This window comes from Camarhynchus parvulus, chromosome 1A (genome assembly GCF_901933205.1).
Source record: "Camarhynchus parvulus chromosome 1A, STF_HiC, whole genome shotgun sequence".
Lineage (NCBI taxonomy): Eukaryota > Metazoa > Chordata > Aves > Passeriformes > Thraupidae > Camarhynchus > Camarhynchus parvulus.
In genome coordinates this window covers 46,489,962-46,517,863 of record NC_044586.1, presented here as the reverse complement: position 1 = coordinate 46,517,863, position 27,902 = coordinate 46,489,962, and the positions used below count along the sequence as shown (strand labels likewise).

The following is a 27,902-nucleotide window of genomic DNA, read 5'->3' as shown; positions in this document are numbered from 1 at the left end:
CACCCATTTTGCTAATGAGCCTTCAGAAGGTACCTGAAACACCAGGGGTGTGAGGAAAATCTGTCAAGTATGTGTGCTTCTTGAAAAGTCAAATGAGGATACGGTGGCCTCTGTGCAGGGAAGGGAATCAGCCCAGTGTGCCATCCAAACTGCCTGGAGAGCCTAAAGCTGCTTTAGGCAGGAGCTTTAACTGTCTAGAAGCCTCACCTAGACTGCAGAAGTGAGGGCCCCGCCCTAACTGAGCTCCACAAGAAAAGGCAGTGACAATGTTGTTTAATTGTAACATTACCAGGTGTTTCATTACCTGAATGTGTAGCTACACCCTAGCTATGGCCAAACAGATACCACAGGTTTAAAAAACAAAACCTAGGATCTGTGTTCTGAAAAAGTCGAAAGACAGCAATGCTACAATACACAAAAGTTTATTTTTTCTTTTCTGAAGGCAAAATATAATAGAACCTAACATCAATGTATTTTGTACAACAAAACAGTTTTTATATGAGAACAGACAATCCATGAAGAGTTTTTAAGTCTTATAACTGCTTCCCTTTTTTATCATGCTTTCTTGTGGTCAACAGAAAGTTGGCACAGAAGATGTCATAGCAGTCAGTCAGTGGGCATGCTCCCTCAGATCCTTGTCAGCTGGTGCCACAGGCTGGAGGGCAGGATACTTTCCACTTTTTCCATCACAAAATTTAAAGGGGCAAAGAGGGTGCTGAGAAACTGCAAAGAAATCAGATACACATTCAGATCAAAATCCAGGAGACAATACACCTCAAGAGAAAGCTGTCCAATAAGATAAGACATTCTTGCTGTGTTTCTCTGTAAAATCCTCCAGCATGATAAAAATTACATAATTCACACATAAAGACTTTCAAATTCTTGAACCTTGCACATACAGAGATTTATGGATTTTGCAGTAAAGAAAGCAAGAGCCCCATCTTTACAAAGATCAAAGTGATGAACTACAAAAGTTTCCACACATCTCACATCCTAGATTGAAGCTCATACAGAAGCCACTAAAAGCTCAAACCAAAACCTAGTGAAGAGAAAGAGAGCCTTTTTCATAACAGGGGTATGCCACACCTCACAGAGACAAACATTGTGTCTTGAGAGTCAAGTTTTAAATGGTTCAGGGTTATCTACAGATCTGCTCTATACACTGAGGCATCACTAACTCTAATCCTAACATACTCTGCATCACTGACTAAAATTTATCTTAACATGTTCTCTCTAGTATAGAACACATCATTCAAAGAGTCTTCAATATATTAGTTTTCAGATAGGTATATGAAAAAATTCAAGATGAAGGACATTTTATCACAGGAAAAAACCAATGGCAGCTACATGTCACAGAACTCAGGTATTCAAAGCACGCCTGAAATACATATTGAAATACATATTAATTTTAATTAATTATTAATACATTTGAGAAATACATGTTAACTTCTTCTGTGGCAGAACTAAGTACAAAATCTCATTATGCTGCCAGTATATAGTCTCTGTTCAGGATACAAGGCTGAAAAACACAGGAACAAGGCTAACAGGGACAGATTTGGGATCTACAACTGTGACAGTATCAGAAAACTAAAGATTTGACTGAAAGAGCCAAACAAGGGTCATACATTTCAGTAACTTCAATAACTAAGAAACAGGAAAAACCCAACCACTGAATCCAAGAAAAGCCTTACAGAGAAGTTTACGATCATATGCCCAAGTTAAACACTTACTGTCTACCTAACACCTATGTACACACTCAAGAAACAAGAAGGGGTAATAATATTTCAGGTACACTTCAGCACTTCTTGCTGAAAGAAGAGGTATCTTCTGCTGCAACTGATCTTACTTTGTGTCTTCTACAGCTAATGAAAAAAATTCTTGTTGCATGAACTGTTGCTGGACCAGACCCCACTCACAGGCCTGGGTTAACACAAGACCCAGCTCACCTGCCAAGGGAGTCTCTTCCCCTTTGCAAAAGGGTTTCAAGGAGTACTGACAATCTGGAACTTGCCAAAACCTTTCAGCCTGGCCTCATCCACCCCACTCCCTCTACCCCCAAATCAAAAGTACCAAAGACATTAAAAACAAAGCCAGGAGGCCAGTTTGGAAACATGAGACCTAAAACAGAGACAAATATATTTGAGAAAATGTATTACAACGGAAGATACTCATTATTTACTGGAGAAGGAATTTTTTACTATCCTGGAGCTTTTCTGTTAGTGGATTTTTCATCTCCCAGCATGCTGGAGCAGTGATGTTCTTGTTTTTGCAAAGAAAAAAGTTTGGTTTAGAATAATTCATGGCTCTTCCCTCTCATACTCCAAAATTTATTAATCCTTGGTGGATTAAAAAAGCAGAATTAGGAGAGACTTCTCTGGACGTAGTTCAGGAAAGTTATGGGGGAAACATTGAGACTACTTCCTCCTTGGCAGTTCAGGGAAAAAACACAAAAATTTGTCCTGGTTAACAGGACTCTATTTCTGCTCATACTGAGAGCTTCTATTGCATAGGAAATCATATCAGCCTTTACGACTCTACACAAAATAGAGGGGTTCTACTAATTAAGAACTGTTGTTAGTTTATTTTAGTGGATGATATATGAAAATCCAGATACTCACTTCTCCTACCAAGCCCTTTTTTTTTTTTTGCAAAATTACAAGACATCAAACCTAACAACAGAGCCATATAAACCAGAGAATACCACCAGGCAGGTCTTACTGATTAGCAACCTTGACAGTTGTGCACATATCCCCTGCTCAGACATGGACTGATGCTTCTGAGTGGGCAGATATTTAACACCTGGCAGTATTTAGCTCAGCTTTTCCTGCAATGGTGTCTTTATTTACAGAAGGGAGCAGCAGCAGAGAATACTCACAGCTTTTGCAAAGACCCCCATGAGCTCTGGGAACTGATGTGTCAGGAGGGCGAGCATGGCTGTGAAAGAACAGAGGCCAGCAGTGAAGAGGATGAAGAAGGGAAGCTCTTTCTTGGGATAAACTGAAACCTCATGAAATGCTGTAGAAAAAGATATGAGAAGGGGAACGCATTATACATTGAAAAAAAAATCAAAACACAACACCGAGCAAAACCTAACCAATGTTCTTACATAGTTTGAACAACCTGAGACACACAAAGATGCTTTTGAAGGAAGAAGAAGATGGAAGGTCTGATACATCTAGGGACATAATTGTTGTGTCAGTAGTCTCTGCCAAATAATTCTCTCTAAAGATACTATTTCTGGTTTACTCTGGTGCTATGTACACATCACTTTTGTCTTTCTTGTGTCAGCAGTAACTATAATGCAGCTCTGCAACAGCTAATTCCAAAAAAGAGACTTAGAAATAAAGCATTTTAATTTTTTTTAATGTACATTATTAACTAACCCCATGGCTGCATGTTTGCTGATAGACAGAGTGCAGAAACGTGCCTGGGAGCAGCAGTGAGCCCAACCATATGGAAGCATTGCTGCAGACCAGTTAATGGCGGCTGTAAAACTACAGCCTTTGTAACTGTAAATTCTGAAGGTTTTATCTGTAGAGCAAGAAAAATTATCCTAACAGCAGGACGTATAGGCATGTATTTTAAAACCTGGAAATTAAATGAACAGTGAGTTTTTAAGATGTTTGTTAATATACACTGATAGGAATACTGAAATTTCCTTGACTCTGGTATAAAAAAACCCTTCATTGGACTTTGGAAAAAAAGGCACTGAGATGACTGAAAGGGTTAGAAAAGGATAGTGAATATTTTACCAGAGGGATATAGCCCTTGAACTTTTATGGCAACTCAGATTCAAGGTGAAAATTCCTCTAGGTTGGCAGAAGGTTGAGTGAATTCTTACCTTCAGTCTGTAGTTTAGAGCTACAGTCAAGATAAAATGCAAACTTTGAAACACTTTTTTCTCATATAGGACCAACCTCAAGGCTTCCCATATACTCAAATCCTATGGCTATTCATATATATGAAACATTACTCTTCCATTTTGCCTGCTTTCTTTGCTTCAGTGATCAGCTCTCATCTCTTTGTACTTGCAGATGACATAAACACAGGGCAATCCAGCAACATTCATGACTGCATTCATCCAGAGTGGAGTGGTTCTCAAAACCAAAAGCAGGAATTCGTAAGAGTTTAAATTAGAATATTAAAAACTAAAAATATGGATGACTTTTGAGTTGCTAGTTTGATCAGTTAAAAAACAAAAGTAGGGATAGATTACAACTTCTCTTTGATTTAAAATAAATGCAGAGATCAGAAATACCAGAACATGGACTTTGTAAGTCAAAGACCTCTTGTGCTTTTCTTGCACTGCCTTTTCACACAGGCTCAACCCTGCTGTCCCACTCTGTTATCCAGTCAGGGTAGAAGTTTTGTAATTGATATTTTTAATTTGGAGAGCCTATCAGATTGTTGTGTTCTGATATAATTCCAGGTGTCTCTCCCACAAAACACGCACAATTAAAGGGTGTGGACAGGTATGCAAAACCCCTCTAACCCACCTGTGTCTGTCAGGCGTTCTAAACCCTCCCCTCCTCTAACCCAGGAGATTTTGCAGTGAAAGGCATTTCCCATAGCTGCCAGAGCAGAACACACTGCCTGCATATGCTGTTAAAGAGTCCCGCTGTTAGCTTGTAACATTTGACAAGAACAATTAGCTTTGCATCTAAAAAGAGAATGCTGAGCTATTCTGCATGACTTTGTCATTCCTAAATGTCCTGACACTCCACCCTCCCCAGCTCAGCATCCCTCTGAGTACAGCAAGCAGAGCACTCTGAGAGGTGTTGTTATAATTAGGATGATTATAATGGGGTGGGGAGATACTGCCAGTTGCCAAGGATTTCTGCGTAATATCAGCAGGAATGTGCTGTGAAGGAGAGACTTGCAATGAGTGGATTTTCGCTGTATTATTCTCACCTAACGTTTACTCATGTAGGCTTATAAAAAGAGGCAACACCTTTTTCAGCCCAAACCAGAAAGGTTCTGAATGAAAGACTATAAAGGATGCAAATGCCCTCAAAAGCAGCCTTCCCAGCAGAAGCAGGCTTCATTTTACTTGTTCCAGAACAAATATTTCTTTATTCCTTCTTTGGGAGAAAGAAAGTGAGAGAAGAATCTTCTTCTTGGATCAACTTTTATTTCCCTCCTCTGCCCTGACCCTGCAAAATTGTGTGAGTTCCACTCGTGCTCACACAAAGTCCCACAGAGAGAACACGTGAGAATGAAGTGTAACTGCAAGATTGGCTGCTTTGGCTCTTCCTCTGCATTCCTGTGCTTCACTGCATGCACTGCAATGAGTCTCATTAGCTTGGACTGTAATGCTTCTTGGGGGCTGGATCTCTCTTTATATCTGCATCTGGGAACATTGCTGGCACTTTCCTAGCACACGCTATAAACGCACATAAAAGTGACTGAGATGACTTCACATCAATCTCTTCATAACAGTGCACACGCCATAACATGAAGAAAACCCTTTCTTTAAAGCTATTTAAACTGCTTTTTGGAGAATGTAAGCACAGCCTGGCATGAGTACTGGCTGCAGGAATGATCCAGCTGTCCTCAAGCAAGTTGGATCCTGCCTCGGAATTCAAGTAGCTGGTGTGTCTCCCAAGGATTAACAAGGCTGTGACACTGTGCTTTTGGTTTGAGGGGATGTTAACACAGATGAAAGATCAGTGTCTTGGCAACAGAGAATAGCAAGATCTAACTGATTTGGATCTCTTTGGTAATCTCTCTTCCTGTCTATAAGCTGTCAAAAATAATAAATACAGCTAATTGTTATGAACTGTGCTGAGGACCTGCCTCTTGAACCATCACAGCAGCTCCAGAGGCTCACTGTCAATCTGGTTATTCTAATCCAGTGTGCTCAATTTAAAAGGCTTCAAAGGAAACCGGTGCTGCAAGACTCAGGTAAACGATTCTTAGGTGTCAATCATAAGAAGAAAAACGTTGAACATACATGGTAGTAGCTCTCTATCTGCAGTTTCTGTACAAATAGGGTAAGGGTAGAAAAGATGTCCTTTTTCCAGTGGATAAGGGATCATTCTGAAAGCTGAAAAGAAAACACGGCGCGTAAGTTGCTGTGAGTCTGGCAGTTATACTTAAGAATACTTGCAATTCTGAAAAACATACATAGAAAAAACACTTACAGTTGCAAACAGCATATAAATTGATTAATGAAATGCCAAAATATAAATCTACATTGAGCTTTAATAAAAAAACTCATATGTTTATTTTTATTCTTGAGACAATGTTCATGAATGTCAGGTGAGACCACATTACAAGGACATACAAAAATGTTTGCATTATCAAAGCCCATTCTGCTTCCAATTCCATAGCCAAATTTACACATTTTGTCTTAGGCCTTTAGGCTGCAATTATTTTCAAATTTCAGGGGAAAGAAGTGTATCTGATATAACAGGTATAGCCTACAAAAATGAACAGCCAAGCCTGTAAATGCAGACCAATACTCACAGTCCCTGTGCATCAAGAATAATAGAAGTTTTTAATGAAAAAATACACTACTCTTTTTCCATCACACTCTAGCAAGCCAGCTAACACAAATGACATGAGCACTGAGGACCAGTTTTCCAACACAGTCATGTTTTCATTTTCTATTTGGCAATCAAAGATTAATACTAAATTTTTAAACCCAGTTTCCTCTCATGCATTCTTTCAAAATGCAGCAGATCAAGTCAGGTTTCCAATATAAATCTTCAGGTCGTGGATAAAATAATACTTAATCTTATGAATTTTTAAAATTGAAAATAATAACAGAGAGGAAGGGAAATGGATTACTAAATCTTGACAGTGCTGATGTCATAGGCCATCTGAGTGTGGTTTATGGAAACATCAGAATACTTGACTGAAATACAGCTTTGCATCAAGGCATCCTTTTCCATTATTCTGTATATTATTTTCACTGTTAAAATGTCATCAACATGTTATTCTCACTACTCTATGAACATCAGTCACTGAAGCAGTATTTTCCCCCACAGATGTCCTAGCAGCACTGTACACTTAAGTTGTTAGGTACAGCCCACTGCCACACAGTAACACTCCATTATCCCTGGCTCACAAGGCAACTTAAGGATTTGTTTAAATACACAGTCCCCCAATATTTTCAGCTGTGCACACTGCATTTGAAATGATGTTAGCTGTGGTTTTTTGTGAAATTATATTACGGTATTTTTTCTTGATTGCTGCATTTAAAGCAATAGTAAAGAAGGCAGAGATCCTAAAAGCTTGTAAACCAACCTGGGCTGTAATGCTCTTCCAGCATTAACCACCCCTCTCCATAGCAACCCAAAAAGCCAAGTACAAATACAATATCCAAGCAGTGTATGATCTTAACACACAACAAACTTGAGTGTCTGTACAAAAACATATGTGGGACGTGTTCAATGCTCATTTCTTCAAAATCCCTGACACAAGTTTTTCCTTCCAATTTGGCTTAATATTGAAACAGACAATCAAGCCTCTTCTGCCTTACCCTAAGCCACAGTAATATTAAAATTATTAAGATTAATAAAAATAAAATGTGAGGTGAAGATGTTGCTTTTACAAAGCAAGGGAAAACTGTATAGATAGATGTTACTCAATTTAATAATAATACTAATAATACTCAATTATAATAATACTCAATTATGCTTGACTTGAGACCAACTATGGGATATTTACAGCAAAATAGCTTTATTTAGCAATGGTATCAGCCATGGAAGGAAATGCTCTGGTTCATCTGGACCAGTTTGTGTCTATGTAGCTACTTCTCTGCCTCACTCCTATGGTATTATCTGATCCTATTTTACATTAATTGACTCAGGTAGCACAGACAAAGTTTGCCACTCACCATGTGCAGCAGCTGCAAGGGCTACTGGAGCATTTGGGAACCCCTAGGTTTCTTTCCTCATGCAAACAGTAGGAATTTTGACACATATTTAGAAACCAATAGTGACAAACCATCACCCCAGACACTTTAGAGACTTGGTTACACTTGAAACTACAGACCTCCTGTACAGAGAACCTGGCCCAAACACAGTGGCGGCACTTGGGCTTTTATAGTTGTACTACGAATAAAATACCTACAAACACATAGAAGAAAAGCAAGGGCAACTGCCCATGGATTATATGTAGACTGTTGGTTAAAACTAGTATAATTACATTTAACTTCTCTGCCATGTCTTCACTGGTTTTCACTTAGTTATGCAAAGATGCCAAGATATGAACCAAACATTATGATTATTGCACTTGACGCTGTGAAACCATTAAAACCCCTGCTTGTCTTCATGTGTGAACAAAATTTGAACAAAAATTTTGAGGACTCATGCACAGTTCGCATTTTTCCAAAATCACTGTACAAAATGAATTATGGATTTTTCTGCAGAAGTTATGCAATTATATTCATTTACATCTTTACAGGCTATTATAGAGCTATTAGCTAATAAATTATGTGTTCAGATTGCTGAGTTTGGAGATAATAAGAAGGGGAATGTAGTTAAGATGAGAATTCCCTATGTTGCCTTCAGGCACAGATGACTTGATTCCTAAGTGGCAGGAGGACTGCAGGGCAGCCAGACTCCTGTGCCAAAACTGGTCCTGGTACCAAGCCCTTTAGAGGCTCCCCAAACTTCTTTTGCTGACAAAGCAAAAGAAGATTTGTTCAGGATTCCCTGCAAAACACTTCTTTTACTGATGGACTAATGAACCCTGAGCTAAAGAACTTCTGCAACAACCCAGAAGAGAAGGAACACTGCTTAAAAGCAAATCATTAAAAAAAACAAGCCATTGGGAATGAACCTATAACAGAGAAAATAATAGACTGGGAGAAATAATGGGAGAGGAGCTAGCAGATCTGACAGAGAACAATGCAGCAGAGCAATCCCCAGGCAGCACTGGTATGGGTTACTGAGCAAGGTGTTCTATACACCTAAAAATAAAAAACCAGTGACCCTCAGGGAGCCTACAATGCAAATTAAGCAAGTGAAGGTCATTTCATACTGTAACTGAGATAGTAAGTCACTTTTACATTGGAGGTATTAAGTGCATTTCTATAGCAATTATCATGGTAACAAAAAATCTTTTCTATCAAAGCTAAACGACGACAAAAAATGGCTAAACACACACACAGACAAATTGGTATAATAACATATGGAGAGGATGAAAAAGAACAGAATAAAGCAGAGCAGAAATGGGGAACTAGATTACACTAAATCAGAAAAAAGGCCAACAAAAGCTGATTATAATTTGTACTTTTAAATTTTTCAGAAACCTGGTAAAAAACACATCTCAAAGACAAGATAAGATATATTAGAAGGTTAGTATATGACCTTTGGAAGTCATATACTATACATTGGATTGCTCAGAACCATGTCAAGCTGAGCTCTGAGTATCTCTGGGGCAGCAGATCCCACAGATCCCTCTCACTGTGAAAATATGATTCTTAGGTCTGGATTAAATTTATCTGGTTTGAACTTGTGTGTATTGCTTCTTGTCTTTATGCTGGGCCTTTCTGTGAAGACTGTGACTCTCTCTTCCATATCATCTCTCTGCTGGGTGGTGGAAGACAGCAACTGGATCATCTCTTCACCTACTGTAAGACTTCTCCAAGTTGAACAAAACCAGCTTCCTCAGCATTTTGTCCTATACAACATAGTCCAGTCCCCTATGCATCCCAGCAATCCTTCACTGACTTCACTCCAGTTTGTAAATTTAGAAAAAAGTCATAAAAATACAGCATTGTTTTATATTTCACATTAATATATACCTGTCTGTAAGGCACACTCATAATTCCCAAATATCAGAGCATTCACTGAATCACAAAATGGCGTGGGTCGGAAGAGACCTTTAAAGATAATCTAGTTCCAACTCCACTGCCATGGACAGGGACACCTTTCACTAGACCAAGTTGCCTGAAGCCCCATCCAACCCGGTCTTGAACACTTGGAGGGACGGCACATCCACAGCTTCTCTGGGCAACCTGTTCCAGTGCCTCACCACTCTTATTGCAAAATATTTTTTGTTTATGTCCAATCTGAATATACTCTCAGTTTGAAACTATTCATTCAAATAATGACAAACAAATCTCTGGAATGAAATAAGTTAAATTATGATCTCCTTATCCATGAGCAGGAAAATATGTCTCAAAGAAGTTGAGAAATGTTGTTCAGTATTAAACAGCAAATGCAAGACTTCTAACCCCTTTTACTCATTAAATGAAGTTCATGTTTTCAGTTCAAATTTCACATAGTTCAATGCTGGTGAGGATGTAACAGGTGTCCAAAATTCTCACGTATTATACTTGACAAAAACTATTACTTTTTCATTAAATTCAATAAAAATATTTTATTAGCTCCTTTGTAAGAAAGAGGATTACTTACTGCCTTCCCATGTACAGTGTAAGAGGTTCAATGCCCCCTCCACTCTTTTCCAGTGTTGAAGATGAAAGAAAGCATATGCTATTGCTTCACTGTCCCCTCTCTTCAGAATATGTTCAGGGGGCAGAATTAGGCTTTTCATTTCTAGTAAATACTGAAATAAAAAAGCAGAGCACAATTATTGCAGAGGTAATACAAAGCACAGAAAGCTGACTGCAATTCTATAATGCACGCTGAAAGGTCTATTTCTCTAAAGTACTTTTTCTCACAAGATTTCATCAAATGTGTAATATCAACAACTGCACTTGAAGACAACTATTGAATTATTCCCAAAGACTAAGATATGCTGTCAGATGGTTCTGCTCTACAGCAGTGGTATTGGAGCTACACAGAAATTCAAAATTAAACATCTCTCTTATTGAAGGAGATGAAAAAAAGGGCTCAAAGCAGAAAATGGAATTTAATTACAAGAGCTTTTTAATTAAAAGTGTTTATAATAAAATGAAGAAGAGTTTAAGCATTTTGATGCACAAAGTATTTCTATAATGAAACATACAGCACTCCTAGTTTGCACACAGGTTGCTGCATTTACTGCATTGTCATTAACTGGTTGCGAGGTATATGAACATGCAAGCTCGGCAGCCACCTAAGTAGCTAAGAAAAAGTTACAAGGTAAAAATGCTACAAAACTTATCAAGAGCCTGATTTCCAGGGGTGAGGTAGGGGTAAAGTATAGGACCTGAAAGCTTGCTACTTGTAACAGTTGTTGAATGTGTCATTAAAATGAAAAGGACCATTGTCTAAACCCACAAGCAATTTCCACTGAAATTTCCCCGTAACTGGCTCCCCCCATCAGAAGAAGAACCAGACAAAACATGCAGAGGGTTCATGACACAGGAAAAGACAGAAGTCTCAGACATTATTCAAGCAGATGATTTTTCTCCCTCCTCAATCCATAAACTAGACAGGTAACTAGACAGACAACTAACACCAGCTCGGCAGACACCGCTGGTGTTAGCGCGTTCCAGTTACTGGAGGGGGAAGAAAGAGCAGAGGGTAAAGACACACCCCTTGCTGGCATCCTTTACAGAAAAGGAGTAACAGACAGAAAACAAGCTGCTGAATCAGCTCCTGTTGGTCAGTTCTCCTGAGGAGTGAAACATTTCCCAGCTGTGTTCTGACTGCTCTTGCACGGCGCAGGGAAACTGTCGCTCTCTTCCAGGATGCCCAAGATCAAATGTTCTCCCCAGACCGTTCAAGTTAACACAAAAGGCAGCAGGTGAGTCAGCCCTAGCACAAGGTTGGGAAAGGAAAGGTATGGCTGCTCACTGGCAATGAAGGAGGGAGTGTGCAGCCCCTCCATTTCACCCTGTGCTGCAGCCTGGTCTGGAATGAGGACTCCAGGACCCAGGGACTGACAACTTCCTACTGCAGGCACCCATGAGGAGCAACCTGGCACTGGAGGCAAAAGGGGCCATGGGTGGTGTCAGCCTTGCCCAACCCCTGATTAATGCTGGCTTTTGTGAACAGGATGTGCTGGTGCAGAAAAGAAGGCAAAAGAAAGGAATAAGGATTGAAAGTCAGGCTTGTGGAAAGGAAAATGAAAGGGCAGAGGGAAATGAGCACCAACAGCATGATTTTGTGGAGGATGTCCCAGAGAGTGTCACCCCTTTGTCTGATGGAGATGTCATGCAGGTAAAGGATTTGGAGAGCTCATGATCAAAACAGAGAACTGTCAGTCCTGGGGAATAAATAAATACCTCAAAGAGAAATCACATGTTTCTGATGTAGGTAACTATTATAAGTGGAAAACCTGAATCAGCAGTGGGAGCAGTTGAATATGATACTGGATTTTGCCTAAAGCCTTTCAGAAAAATCTGAGAGAGCTGCAGAGCAGGTGGATTAATGAAGGAAGTTGCCATTTAGAAGGCAGTCCAGGGGATTAAGGGTGATAGAACAGAATAAAGAGTTGACAAGAAGGAGGGAGCTGCCAGGCTGACATGAATACAGCAAACGTTCACTGCCCTAATGAATGCCTCACACCCTTTTAAAAACACACATTATACCTGTTGAGCAGAATGGAATACAGCTGCAAGAGCTGCAGGTTTCTACCTGTTTTATTAATTCAGAACATTAACTCTTATTTCCATATTTTATGCAAAATTAAATGAGAAAATAAGTGCTCAATGTTCAAATGTTTCAACCAAAGCAAAAACCATAAACAAACCCAATGACATGTCACTATTAGTAGGGAAAGAAAAAGCAGGAAGGAATGTTGTATTTCTAGGAGCATTAAAAGAAAACGTTTTGATTCTTATATATTGCTTGTTATCAGCAATTAAAAAGAAATCAAGTGGAAATACCAGATGGAAGGATATATCTTGACACTTGCAAGATAGTCCTCACTCAGTTAAGTTGACTTTTCAGTATGCATTTTTCTCAGTTTCAGACAGAAATTATTTTTAGAAGCACCTCAGATCAAAAATGTGAACTCCTCCTCCCCTGTTACTGTACCACAGCTACCTTCCCAAACAAAAGTCCATAACCTGCTCTGGTGATATTCAGTAAGACCTCCATGCAAAGTTGATAGGTGGCTCAAGACTCATTTGTGACTCATAAATGTTTTTATTTTACACATAAATGTCAGCCACACCTTTTGGGCATATAAACTGCCAATTAATTTATTCTGGAGGCATTTCCAGCAGGAACACTGACTGTACACAGCCCCAGAGAGATCATGTCTGGAACACTTTGTACAGTTCTCATCAGGCACTTTCCAAAACAAAAAAGATCAAATTTCTCAAGCACACAAAGAAATGGTTTTGGGAGACGGCACTTGAAGGCCTCCATCTCCTCAAGTTCTCTGAACATTAGTAAAGGGTACCAAAAAGTTGCCCAGCTGTAAGTAGGGCTTGATTATTATGGAAGTAGAGATATGACTGTCCATGAAAATTAGAATGGTCTTGATATCCGTGAATATCATATCCATTGGCACATGTTGTATTTTCAAGGAGAGTTCAAGAGCTCAGAGGGCATTCATTCATTTGCTGGCAGGGCTAAGGGTCTACCTAGAGACACCAGGGGCAGCCCCCTTTTTTGGTAACTGCAGGCTACTGGTCCTGGATCTTTCAGAGGCAGGACTGAGCCCCAGCAACATGCTGGGTTTCTAGCAGGATGTCTGTGAAACCAGCACAGTCCCCCTGAAAGGCTTTGTACTGGACAACAAGACAAATTCCAGTCAAATGAACTAAATAATAAAAAAAATCAAAATCTTTCTATAAAAACCACCCAATGAGCTGCAGTCCTCATGCTGCCCATATAATGGGAACTACAGCCTTCATGGACTACTGCATGCAGCAAACATCTCCAGCTCTTGCAAAAAATCAGCCAAAGACATCTGACTGCAGTTTCCAAGAGGCTGCTGTTGCACTTCATCGAAGGCTAGACAACTGCAGTCTTCTCTTGAGCCAACAAAGACTTCATATCTCAAAATTTCCAAAGCCTTTATTCCAGAACACAGCCTTTGTTGTCACAGGACTAACAGGGACACAAAATCCAATCATACCACTAGAATTCATACTAGCAACCTACATCTCTTGACAGACTCCCTGTTAACTCTAGCTCCTGATACACTGGCATCCACCCAGATTGAACCAAACCCTTCACAATTTAAGTAATAAAACTTCAATACCTTATCAATCCTTTGAAAACACAGGGAAGACGGGAACCTTCTCTCATCCTGACAGAACTCTGAACCCAAACAGGGTTCCACTTCAGAGGGAGAACCAAACAACAGGCTAAGTAAGAAACCTAGCTAAGAGCTAGGCATTCATGGGGGAAATCTAGATGCTAAGACCAACACATCTCCAACTGCATTTTTTTTCAGGAACAAAGAAGAAGTTCAACTAGAACAAGAAATAAAATGCCATCACCATCCGGGCTTATCATGTTCCTTTAAAAAATGAACCAGCTCAGAAACAAACAGCCTAGAGAATTTCTGCCAGAATGATCTCTTCGCTCTTGTGGCCAGTGACAGGACTTGCTGAGCACTGGAAAAGGCTCCTCAGGGAAGTGGTCACAGCACCAAGCCTGACAGCATAAGCTTTTGGGCAATGTTCTTGGGCAGATGGTATGACTCTTGGGGATGGTCCTGTGCAGGGCCAAGAGCTGGCCTTAATGATCCTTGTGGGTCCCTTCCAACCCTGGCATTTTCTTTGATTTGATGATTCTATGACCCAGCCTCAATGACATTGGAAGCAAATACTGGAGTTGCACAACGATTTCTGCCATCATAAGATAGCTCAATTAGCCCTTTGCCACTGCATTGTTCGGGCTTGGATTATTTTTTGGATTGTCTTTTTTTTTTTTGCTTTTTCAGATCCCTCTCTTCTCTCCCTCCAACCTAACCTTTTTTCGTCAAAGTCCTATATTTAGGAGTTACAGTGTAACAGTAGTTTTCATGTACTTCTACAGAGGGCTCCTGGGCCAGTTACACGACATTTTGTGATAGATACATCTCAGCTACAGCCATTCTGCGCACGTACAGGGATGTGTTTTAATGAGCATTTGGAGAATGACAATGGACTTTGTACACATGAAGTGCAACAGGGTGGAATTTATACTTCTCTTGCTTCAATCAATCGAGTATACATTATCTATTTCACAATATTGACAGCTCTCTGGCTCCTAATTCTCTCCTGCTGGGAGTGCTTTTAGCATTCCATATTACTCCAATGACCTTTTATAAAATAAATCAACCTAACTCAGGCAGGTTTCCTTCTTTTCCTCAATTGTACAATCTGACTCTGAAATTACAGCTCAGGTTGCAAACAGGCAACAGTCACTGCTGCACCTGTGACAGCGTCCTTCCAGGCCAGAATATGAGAATCTAACATTGAACAGGAACTCTCATCTTCCCAGTGGGATGAACAGCATAAGCTTAAGAAAGTTCCAAAATACTGGTTTCTACATGCCTAGTGAAGCCACTTTCAGGTCACCTTTCACATTCTCATTGAACTGGTTGCAATTAAGAGGTTTGGCCTTTCTGCTAGAAATACAACAACAAATCAGTGTCTCACTGAAGAGTTAAAAACTCTCTCAAACATATCTCAAATAGTTTCTCTATAATATCATGGGGTGTGTGGAACAGATTAATTTCCCATCTGGTCTATGAATTTGTTTGCATTATTTGTTTCTATTAGCAACTAAAACTTACTAGAAACCACACAAGCATACGGACAGACACAGTTCTTACTAAGAAAACCAAATAAATAAGAAAAAAATTGAGAAGGGATGCAACAGAGAACAGATGCATCTTCAAAAGTGTTTAAGTCAATGGTTTGTTACATCCTTTTTAGAAGTTGTTTATAGACAAAATTGGCATTTCTTAAAGTAATATCAATATTTAAGTTGCCTGATTGAAATGCAGCATACTTCAGCAGAGACTCTCTTCAAATCAACTCAGCTCCTGGCTTACATACAAACCCATACAACTGTGTGCAGGACATAGTTTTGGCTCACTTTTAACAATCAGATATATGGACCATCATCTGTTTTCTCTTTAATGAATACCTCTAGTCTCATACATCACAGAAAGGAAGGGAGTGCTTTTCAGGAGGAGTTTGAATGAAGGGAGAGAGCTCTGCAAATCAGTTCAGGAAGGGTGTTCCACAACTGATAAATGTCCAAGAGACAGCTGTGGTAGCTTACCAGCATTAGCTTTTTATAGTCCTGTTCCATACAAGTAGGGAAGCCCCAAACACATATAAATAATATTGATGAAATTGTGTGTCTGTGTATACACATACCTTTTCCTCCAACCACTCCACAAATTATGCATTCGTCATGATACAGTATGTACATAAAAACCCCTCTGGAATAACAGCTTCAGTGGCAAGACAACCCTCTCTGTTTAACTCCTAAATTTTTGTGTAGTATGTTAATTAATTTGTCACATTTTGTAGTTTATTTCTTCCTCACTCTGAACAAAAGACTCATTAATATTTAGATTCTAGATAAGCACACATTTGTTTTATGCCGTTAGACTTCTTGTGATGCTGCTTGCTAAAACTTATCCTACCATTTCATTAAAAACAAATGGGATATGAATTCAATTACAACTGAGTGGAAGCTGAGGTGTAATATCCGCACACTGCATAAAATTATAACCAAAAATGAACTTTCACACCTTAATATCCTTTAGGTAATAGCAGCAGGAATGAGTGTGAAATCAGCTGTATATTAATCTATATCAGGCTATTCTGTTTCAATGTTAAAATCTGAACTAAAAGAACCTCCGGAGTCTGCTCCTATCATCCTACCTTGTCATCCTGGTAATTTATGTTTCACAAAGGTTTTCAACTTCAGAGTGTCAGACTTTGAAAAATAGAGGGAATCAATTTGCAATATGAACTTACAAGAGACTGTGATGGAAACATTTATCAATAGCATGGGGATAAGTGACGAAGATGGAACAGGCTCCAAAGGATTGCTTGTGACAGGCTAAACTGGTATTTTTCCTTGGCAAGATCTCCAATTTGGCCTCAGTAAAACATTTAGAAAGGTTTACCCAGAGCAGGACTGCACTAGAGAGTTAACCTGACAAGCGGGCAGAAGCAAAACACCAATGGTTGTGTTGTTGCAAGAACCATTGGGATGGAAGAAAGTAAACACAGAAGGCCTGGAGTCAAGCTTCATTAAAGATATTAATTTTATGGTAAGGCACAAAAATAGAAGTTCAGCTAATATTACAAAAGGACTCATTCTCACCTAAACTTGGTTGTCTAAACATCAGGCTTTTACTGGAAAAGAGTTGCTCCTTTCATAGTCACTGTAGAAACACTGAGGAGGAAAAGTCTGTCTAAAGATGTCTAAGGCAGTTCATTCTTTCCACTTCCTGTAGAGGGAATCTAGATGATTTTATTGAGACAACAGCCTAACTTTCAGACAGCTGTTTAGTGGTTGGCATTACAGACAAAGCTCACAGAGAAAACATTTAATTCCTGCAGTACATGAGAATTAACTTTCTGGAACCCATGTGTACATATGGAAGAGGGTTTGGGTTTATCTTGACCAGACTTGGTGTTCAACTGTACCTAATGACAAGGCTCCTACCTAATGACAAGGCTCCCTACATTAACACATCCCAGTTTTCCGCTGCTCACTTTCAAAGGGCAATACTAGCCCAAAGGTTTGTGGGGTGAAGTTCAGAGGCCAAAAAGGTCCAACTGGCAAAAAAATCTGCCTTTAGCCTTCAGCAACCTCTTGGCAACATTCTCATTGCTGAGATACAAACCCCAGAGCGCAGGTATGGGAATTAGAACACAAATTCTTTTTTTTTTTTTCCTTTGCAGTTCTCAGCAATTCTTCCTCTCTGAGCTTTGCATCCTCAGAACTTAATGACAGGTTGCTGCATAAGGGATTACTAACGCAACTTATATGAAGTACAACATGAACTCCAAAGATAGGTTGTTTTGTACTGCATGCCAAAAACATTTTTTTACATATAATCACCAAAACAAATAAAATATGCTACTTTGAACTAGAAGATCTTTAATGACTATTTTGCAAATAATAACCTATCTTTATGCATGATCTGCCTGCAGGTCAGCATTTGGTGAAATCCACATCAGTTAAAATTTCAATTTGCACAGTCCTGAATATGCGATTGCAAACCAAAGAACTGTGCATACTATCAGCTTTTTCCCCCTTTCCATTGTTTGCACTCTTTTCCACAACATCACTCATTACTCTAACACAAAAATCAGGAGTTATATCCTCAGCAGTGCTAGAGCTACAACGTTTTCTCAATACTCACTTTTGGCACATGTGGATTAAATTCTACTGCTCTGTGAATAGCTTCTACTGCATTCATCTCTGCAGTGCTCAGTCCTCGCCTTGAAGCAGCCTCTGGAGAAAATCTACAAAAAGCAAAGAAACAAACACATTAGGCCAGAAATGCTAATAAGAAAAAGTCAGAAAAGGAATCTAGAACATGGGCCCATGTAACCAAACTGAGTAATTTTCCTATGCTCTCCAAACTTCCATAGCAAGTGGAAACTCTGAGTGATCTATTACATCAAGGCCAATAAAAATCCCAGCAGAAGCGGAAAGCATGTTTGTATCTAATCATGGCAGAAAGTCAATTCGAACAGTCCCTTCTCTGTCACTAACCTACATTTGCTCTAGGTACCTTGCTAGGGGCATATTCAAGGCTGAAATTGCAGGGAAAAAAAAGGAAAAGAAAAAATAACAAGACTAAAAAAACCCCCAAAAAAACAATGTCAAATTATTGTTGGAGGGTTTATATTAAAAACAGGTTTGGGGAAGTTTTAGGAAGGTTCCCAACCCAATGCCCCTGGGTCAGGTTGAGATGGAAGCACAATGCAGCAGCAGTAGCAGGTGGTCTACTGGCTGCAGCACCATTGAGGGTAGCATGCCCAAACTGTGGGCAAATCATCTGCCCCAGTGAATAAAAAACCAGACCATGCAATCTCTTTCTCACCTCACACCCCACGGCTAACTCCAGAGCTGTACTTGGCAGGCAGACACCACAGGGAAAGCTGTGACAACCTTAGCCCTGCCCTCCCAAGCTGGAGTCGCTGTGTAGGGAGGAAAGATGTTGCAGTAGGTACTGGCGATCTACAGGATAAAAAGAATGAAAGAAAATTACTTAGATCTTGATGTGTACATACACTTTAAAAGCAAAAACTGTCAGGTTGTCAGTCAAGAAAATGGCTTTCCACTCCACTTGCTTTTCAACTTTAGGGGGGCATTCGACCCTCAGGTGCACAGACACAACTCTGCCTGAGATTTGTGTGAAGGCATCTGAGAGCAGAATGGGGGTTTTTGAGCTCCATCTCACGAGGAGCTGAGCACCCTTTCAGAGTGGGCTGGTGCTCCCAAGTCCACAGGCATCAAACAGATGTGCTCAGCACCTTGGAAGGTTGAGACCCAAGAGAAAAACATAAAAGGAATGAACAGATATTTGTGTCTCTAAAAATATGAATGTCATCTACCTCTCAGAATCCCTGACATAATGATGCTAAATCCACCTGCTGCTATTTAATTAGATGAGCACTCTGCTGAAAGCAGTTGTAAAATGACATTGTTACCAGTGCATCCACATTTAGTTTTTACCTTTTTGGGGTCAGGTTTACACAAAGTTGAAGAGGTTCAGCCACACAACCCTTTTCAGTTGCATCTTCACCATACTATCTAGGAAGCCAAAGCTCACCCAGACAGTATTTATAAAACTGGAACAAGAACTGAATTTATGCTATTTCTCTTCTTCTTTCTTAGCATCTCAAGTGCAATGTTTGATCACTACAAATTTTCTATATATAAAGGAATTTTATCAAAATTTTTATATTATTAATTATTTTTTTGTATATAAAGTAATTTACCGCAGGTCTTAATTTTCCTGCTAAATCAGTAGATTGTTAGGGTGTGGGCTTAACTAAGAAAAATCTTACATTAAATTAGGAATTTTGCTGGAATGTGGTTCTTAAGCACTTACTTGTCAGAGACAGCTCTGGCTTTGAGCAATGCAGCTGTGTAGCATATTGTTGCTGATTTTGGTAAACTTATATCTGTTGAAAAGAAAGGAAAAAATTAAGTATTTGAACACTTAAAAGTGTGCAGAAGAAAAGTGTTTGATTGATACTTTAGAGTAAGCATGACATATTCAAAATTAGTATGTGAACTCAGAATACTTTCTCATCTTGGGACTTATGCTGCCATGTCACATGGATTTTTAAATTTCCACCTGATATACAGGCTTTAAAATGTATGCTAATGACCTCTGGAAGTGCTACTTAAACAGCAACTGGTATCATTAGAGAGCTAATTCAAAGAGTGATATGATGGAGACATAATGAAAGAAGTCATTACTCCATAGATAAATATATAGATAATTTGGAATATCTGGATTTTTCCATAGTTCACAAAATATCTAAGTAACACCTGAGGGCTATCTACTTCACTCTTCATGTTTTCACTGAGATGCATCTGTCTAATATGAGTATGTGACAGCTGTAGAAGTTAAGACAGCTATTCAAGTAATAATGGATTTGACTTGCAAGCAACTAACCAATAGATTGATTGAAGTTAAAGATCTACAGTAAAATAAGGTGTTTTGCCTCTTAAAAAAATATTGGACCAAAACACACATCCACCAGACACTCTCTAGCCATTTTATCCTGTTCCAGAGACACACAGGACCATAAACCCAACTTAATCCATTAGTTAACTTAATTTATACATGTTTTCTACCAGCAAATTTGCACAATGCATTCAAAAGGTAGAGAGAAGTGCTGCTTAAGAGACTTGAGTGATATATTTGTTCTCATTGTTACAGAGAATTAACTTCCACATTTTTAATCTCATGGTGTGATCCTTGGAGATGTCCTGTGCAGGGCTAAGAGTTGGACTTGATGATCCTTGTGGGTCCCCTCCAACCCAGCTTATTCTGTGATTCCGTACTCTCCCCAGCAGTCACATACTGAGACTGTAATATTCCAGCATTAAAAATTTAAAGATAAAAGCTACATGAAAAAAACCCCAAACCACAACAAACCAAACCCACTAAAGGCTGGATTCTGCAAACCCTTCTGTACACACTGGTAACTTCCCATGGCAAACAGGAAACACAGCACAGCAAACACAAGGCACTGAGGTAGGTCCACTATAGAAGGGAGGAGCAGCTAATCTGACTGTTGTTCTAAGAAACTATGTGTCCCTTGGTTTGTCACTAAACTTGATTAGAAAGATGAAATTGCCATAACTTGGTTACTTCAGGATTAACAAACACTTGTTATTACTCATGTGCCTTGCAAGATAGGGCTTCAGAAGGGAGTTAAACAGAACAAGCAAGGCCTATCTCAGCAGTCACCATCCTTCACTTAATAATAACCAAGCAACCAGGCACAATGTTATTCTGTGAGACAGAAAACATTGCCAGAATGACTGTGGCACTTTGAAAAGGCTACCTGTTAAATCCTGTTATCTTTTTATGCACTTGCATTTCAAGTATGAGGCGTACAGATCCTGCTGGAGGCTTCCCTATAATGTATTGCAACTATAATTTCAAGAAAGTATGTAACTGTAGAGACTAAAGTAATTAAAATCAGCAGCATGCAGAGCAGTTTGGATGACAGGTTAATTACTCCACTAATAGAAGACAACTACAGACACAGGCATGAGCACATCTTCAGTGACAGGAAGAGAAAATATTTCTGAACACATCCAGTAATCCTCTTTATATCAAGTTTTCCTTAACATCAGGAGTTAAAAGTTATTTCCAGTAAACAGAAATTCCTTTTAAATATAGTTAAAACAGTTTCACAAAACACTGTCTTCTAGTAGATAGTAAGTGTTCCTGAGCTGGAAACATATGTGCACATAGATTGCAAGATGATTCAAAATGAACAGCTGGCATCTGCAAGGAAAAGAAATGTGGTGAAATGAGCTAAGGCTCAGATACACCATGTGAGTCCTTTTTGCAGAAGAAATGGGATTTCACAAAGAATGCTGTGTTCAAATCTGATCACCCATGGTCAAGAACAACAAAAGCAAATAGAAGGATTGGACTGTTTTTGTATCAAACAAAATGAAATAAAGACTGAGAGAAGATCCAGCTGTTTCCTATGCAGACCCCCATGGAACACCAGGAGAGAAGAAGGGTTGCTCAGGTAAATGACAGCATTGGCACAAGAATAGAGTTCAGAATTAAATTTAGGCCTCAGATTAAAAGAAAGTTTCTGTGAAATTAACATTTGAGGGAGATTTCCAGGTAGAACAGCAGGGCAAAAAAACCCAACTAATTCTAGGATGGGGCTTGCTGAGCTCATGGAAGGGGCAGTTTCATGCAGGGAATGCAACAGGAGGGGCCCTGATTCACCAAGGGGGCCTCTTCCAGTACTATGCTGCTAGAGAGCAAGCAGCACTTGTTTGAGGATAATACTTATAGACCCCTGGCAATGGATGAAATAGATACAAATGTTCATGTTTATCACAGAAGCACAGAGTGGTTGGAGTTGGAAGTGAGCTCTGGACATCATCTAGTCCAATGGAGACAGCTCTAACAGGTACATGCCTGCTTGCTTTCAAAAGTGTTTTTCTTTTTGTTTGCTACATATTAGACCAAAAGTATTTGGTCCTGCTATATGCTGGACTACAATGCTTCAAAATAATTTTGGTGTTATCTCCAAAACTTCACCCTCGTATTTTAAAAAGAAGCATAAACAATTATGTCTGGTAACAACTTGAATATAGCAAGGGAATTGTGTCCAAACTAGCCCTAGGAGATATGTACTCTGTCAGAACCAAAGTAAAGTTTTAATAAATGACTGTGTCCAGCTCTCTGAGCCATCTGGCAAAATATCTTCACATACACTGTTTCCCACCCTCCTGTGATTACTTGTGGAGCTCACACAATGTGCTGAAAGATGTGACTGCTATTCTGTTGTCAAATCCATCAGGACATTTTTGCCTAATAGAAACTGATGTGTCAATCTAGAAAAGACTCTCCTTCTTTCTTATTGCTTGTATTGTTAAACAGAATACAAAAATCTAGACTTAATTTATAAAAATTTTCTTTCAATAAGCCCCGGTCATGTATGAGGAGGGCTGGAAAGTGAATTCTTACAATTAATTTGCTTCTTAAGCAGTTGCTTACGAGAATGAACTGATGGAAAGATGCTATGGATATGCAGAATATGCCATATATCATCTAAAAAGGTCATGGGATCTAGTGTTCTTATCAATAGCAACGAAAACAGAAAAATTATTAATCTGGATATGGAATGATGCAACATTCCCTACCAAGTTAGCAGAAGGCTCTAAACATGAAGAGACAGGCATGTTGCAATTGCTTTAGTCATTAATAATATAAGTCACTAATCACAAATTATTCCCAAGTTTGCACAGGTGATAGGAAGAATTGCTTATAGATTGAAAGCACTCTAGCATATAAATAGCAGGCTGGATCAGTGATGACAGAAGAGAGATGCAGTCATCTATAAAGACACAAACATTAAGAAGGAAAGTGAATTAAGCTGATACAAATGGTTAAAAACAAGAGTAATGTGATGGAAATCATTAAAGAAAAGTATGAGATGAATATCAGGGGAAAACCACTATCAGAAAGATCTAATATCCCATTAGAACACTGATCACGTTTTCCTACACAATGTAGTAGAAAACATGCTGGAGGGAGCACAACTATATGTATGGTGGTTATGAAAACCAGTTCTGATTCTCTGTACTTTTGGCATTCTTTCTCAGTCATGGGAAACACCCCAATCAAACATAACCCCTATGTTACAGTGGGAAAAACCACAAGTAGCCTTTATTTTGCCATAACCACAACTAAAACGTACACTATTCAGATATGGGAAGATTTACAACTGCTGATTTTAAACATTTCATATGCCATTCTTGCTGACAAGCACATCAGTGACCAAGCAAGTGTCAGCCACTTTAACTTGATGAAGTTCAATCCTAAATGCCTGTAGAGGGGAAGGAAAATTTTCTGCTTAAGAAAGTTAAAGAGAGCAAGACTAGTAAAATTACTTTAGACTTCTCGTGTTTTTGCACAAATAGGCAAAACAAAAAATGTCACAGAATCATTTGGCAAAAAAAAGAAACCAGATGGTATGAACAGACACAAACTGTTGCTGAAACCTAGCTGAAGTGACAAGTGATTTTGATATGGAGGAAAGAAATCAGTTCTTGCAAGCATAAGCTGGAAAAGATGTGATAGGAACAAAGACAACTATTCTCTCGATACTACTGTTACATAAACTGGAAGTCTTGATTTGTTTCTCTTGGACAAGGTAGATTAGATTTTGGTATAACCATAACTAAAAGGAACTTTCTCTTAAGATATCTCTTTCAAAGAAACAAAAGGGTTATAAAATACCGTATATGAGGGAATGGCTGCTTCCATACTGCCACTTTCTGAAGAAAACTCTTCACTGCACTTATAACAACTACCCAGTTAGCTCCACCAGGTAGAATACCTCCAAAACGTCAAATATAAACATGGCAAGTAATAAAACCCCTTGAGACCATAGCTAATGTAACTGAAGGCTGCATACAATTGCTTCCTCAATCTGCAACTCTCTACAAAAGGATTGCCTTCAATACAAATAGAATTTACATGCATAATCTGTAAGGACAATAAGAAACTGGACAAAAGGGGCAGAGAAAAGAGAGTAGACGTGAATTGGCTACATTTTAGAAAAGTCACTTCTCTGTGTTAAGTGTTAGGATTTCACTAAGTTATAAGTATTCCAAGACAAAGAAATCTTTGTTTCTAAAGTTGTCGTGGATTGCAAGATGTAGCTGGGGGCGTGTATTCTATTGCCATCTGTTAGAAATGGGGCAGTTATCTTCTGTTCATTGGGCAGTTTTCTTTATCTCTTCCACAACCAATCCTCTCTCTGGGAAATATCTGCTGTTAATGAGACACTGAGTGTCACTGCATGACTGACAAAATTACATCATCCCACTGGGAGATGCTCCACCCAGGGGGGGAGCCAAGCATTCCTACCTGGATATAATCTGAGATTTGGAACACCAGAGACAGCCTTTTCCCACTGGATTCCCAGAGGAAGACCAGGCCCATCCACACCCCTACCAGACCTTCAGAGGTTTGGTACAGGCTCCAATAGAACCACACCTGCCACTCCAGGAGGACTGCAGCCACCATTTAATCAGACTGCTACCAACACCCTGACCCACATGGTGTCAGGTCATATTCTGACTCTGACAGTGGGTTTTTTTTGTACTATTACATTTGTATTTTTAATTTTTCTATTAAAGAACTGGTATTCCTATTCCCATATCTTTGCCTGAGAGTGCCTTAATTTCAAAATGATAATAATTCGGAGGCAAGGGGTTTACATTTTCCATTTCAAGGGAAGCTCCCGCCTTCCTTAGCAGACACCTGTCTTTCCAAACCAAGACAAAAGTGTTTCTTTAAAGGCCTGCATTTTGACATAACACTAATTTAAAGCAGGATTCTGCTTGAACAAGCTGTTACCAAATAGAAAAGTGTCAAAGCATAGAGTAGAATGAGATCTTTTGTATTTAAACCCCATTTCCTGTGTGTCCTTTGCTCTAAAACATTGTCTCAAGTGAACTCTGCATTTGGGACTGGCATGGTAATGTGGCCTTCCTCCTTCTCTGCAAAGAGATACATATAAGTGAGAGAAGAGTCTGTGTAAGATGTTCATTCTGCAAACCAGAAGGCTTTTAGTCTCACTGGAAAACACTGTGCTTATAAAAAATGAAAGCAAGGACAGGTTTAGAGAGGAACCATTACATCACTAAGATTAAATACAGAGGCATCCATTCTCTCTAAACCTGACTTTAAATTGACAGAAAAGTCTGGGTTTTCACACAGTGCCCAGGTTATCACTTAATATCTATCAAAGCAACTGGCTGCCCAGGGAAATTAATAAATCAGTTGCTCCAAGCATCACTACAAGCAGACCAACTCCCCCAGCCATAACTATTTCTGCTGTAAATAATATGGACATGTGTTAAATCAGAGCCAAAAATATTTTCAGAATTCAACAGTATTTAGGTCATCCTCACTCTATTGACAGACACTGAACTCTGAAACCATAATGATGTAGCTCAGCAACAGTCCATGCTGTTCCACTAATGAGACCCTTTTTCCATGAATAATGAGTATGGACATCAGCTCTGTTGCCAGGTACATAATATAAACACAATTTAACACATGGCTTTTGGTAAAGCAGTGCATCTGCTTGCAGAGGCTGAGGTTTCACATGATGTGGTCCAACATTTTAGCCCAGGGTGGGAGTAGACTGCTTGAGGAAATAATTTGTTCATATGTTATCAAAATACAATAAATCAGGTTTGGTCTTAGTCAAAAAAAAAGCAGTGGAGTGGGACCAACAGAAACTGCAGATAGGAAAGTATAAATGAGTTCAGTGTTTTATATTCCAATAAATCTTACAACACATGAAGCTGATGAGTTCTAAAATGAGCTGAGACTCCCTGAGACAGGCCTTCTGAGACGCATGAACTGTGAGGGTTATACTGGTTAAGCCTGTGTTTGCTGAGTCCTTTTGCAAACCTAGTGCATACACACACCATACCAAAGTGTGAGTTGAAACTGCCTATGCTCAAACAGCCAAAGTAAGAGCTTTATTTTTAAAAGCCTCATTTGTTCTGACTCTATCATATGCTTTTGAGAAAATGAAACACACTTTCAATTTTTATCAACTTCCATGACATAAAGTGCTACCACAGTATTGTTTAAAATCAGGGATCAGTGCTTTCAGTATGCCAAAGAGAGCTGGCACTGGAGTTTAGTCTTGAGATTTGAGAATATAGGCTTAATACCCTGTTCTGTCACAGTTCTGCTATTTCCCAGGACTATTACCTCATAACTACATTGAAGACTAGAAGGTGCCAACATACTGTAATGCCTGGGGAATAAAAACCAGCATTTCTACTTTTTTTGCTTTTTAGCATGGCAAAATAAAGAACACAGACATCTCTCCCAGGGTCACAGGAATTACTGAAATACAAGGAGCTACTAGAAAGACTCTGATGTTACCATTTTAGCTGCCAATGTCTTCAATCAGACTAAGTACAACCAAGAGCTCTTCCAGAGTCATTACTGCTACTGAATGGCAGTATTCAACGGCCTGGGTGACATTTTGATCTCTGCTTAGAATGATTTGACTCCAAAACGGTTGAAAACATTCCAGACTGGACTGGTAGAAGCGATTAACACTAATCTTGCTTGTAACCAGCTGCTTATTTACGGTGGTTTTTTTTTAATAGCCTTCAAGTGTAAAGACGTAGAGCTCCAGCAGCTGTGATTTGAACATGAAAAGAGTTGCAGTGCTGCATGAAAAACAAAACAAAATAATAAAAATGTTCACCTAGTCTTCTGAGCTTTCCAAAGTTTCCCTATGAGAAATGAAGTCTGCTACTCACTAGACTGCTATGAAGTTAAATCAATGTTCTCTTCCATGCTACTAAGTCAACAATCACAGGTAAGTCCATGCGGAAACTGATAATCTTTTCTTCAGAAAAGGTTTGAATAGCATGCAATAAAAATTCAGCAGAACCTAAACAGTCATTCTTTAAACATCAACAGAAAAGAAAGAAAGCACAGGGGAGCTGCTAGTGAGTGCCATCACCCTGTACAATGACTTCAGCATGGGCTGGCAGAAAAAATGCACAGTATGTAATCTTTGGATAAAGGATTGTGTAAGGGCATGTATGAAGCTCATGGCTATCAATTTAACTACAGTGTTTCCTAAATATTAGGAGTTTGGCTTAAATATATTTCTTCTGTGTGTATCACCTAGAGAAAGTACAAATACATATTTGAACTTACCATCATACTTTGCTAAGACTGCCTGGACGTCTGCATATGCTTGCAGTTCCAGCAAAGCCTCTAGCAGGTTTTCGTGGATGTTGAACATGCTGAGCAGGGGAAACTCTTTCATCAACTACAATCAATAACACATAAAAGGGTTAGAT

The 27,902-nt window shown here is 39.2% G+C and overlaps 1 protein-coding gene across 2 annotated transcripts in view; it reads right to left on the bottom strand.

Moving 5' to 3' along the window:
- Positions 1–406: 406 nt before the first annotated feature.
- ST7 (suppression of tumorigenicity 7) overlaps positions 407–27,902 on the bottom strand; it is a 136,867-nt gene continuing 109,371 nt past the window's right edge. For both annotated transcript variants that reach the window (XM_030960544.1, XM_030960546.1), the window contains exons 9-15: positions 27,757–27,871; positions 19,885–19,957; positions 18,184–18,286; positions 10,371–10,521; positions 5,954–6,046; positions 2,876–3,015; positions 407–723 (exon numbers count right to left, since the gene is read on the bottom strand). In XM_030960544.1, the coding sequence (XP_030816404.1) occupies positions 628–723; positions 2,876–3,015; positions 5,954–6,046; positions 10,371–10,521; positions 18,184–18,286; positions 19,885–19,957; positions 27,757–27,871 (771 nt within the window). In that variant the 3' untranslated portion in view covers positions 407–627. The remainder of the gene's footprint in view (positions 724–2,875; positions 3,016–5,953; positions 6,047–10,370; positions 10,522–18,183; positions 18,287–19,884; positions 19,958–27,756; positions 27,872–27,902) is intronic.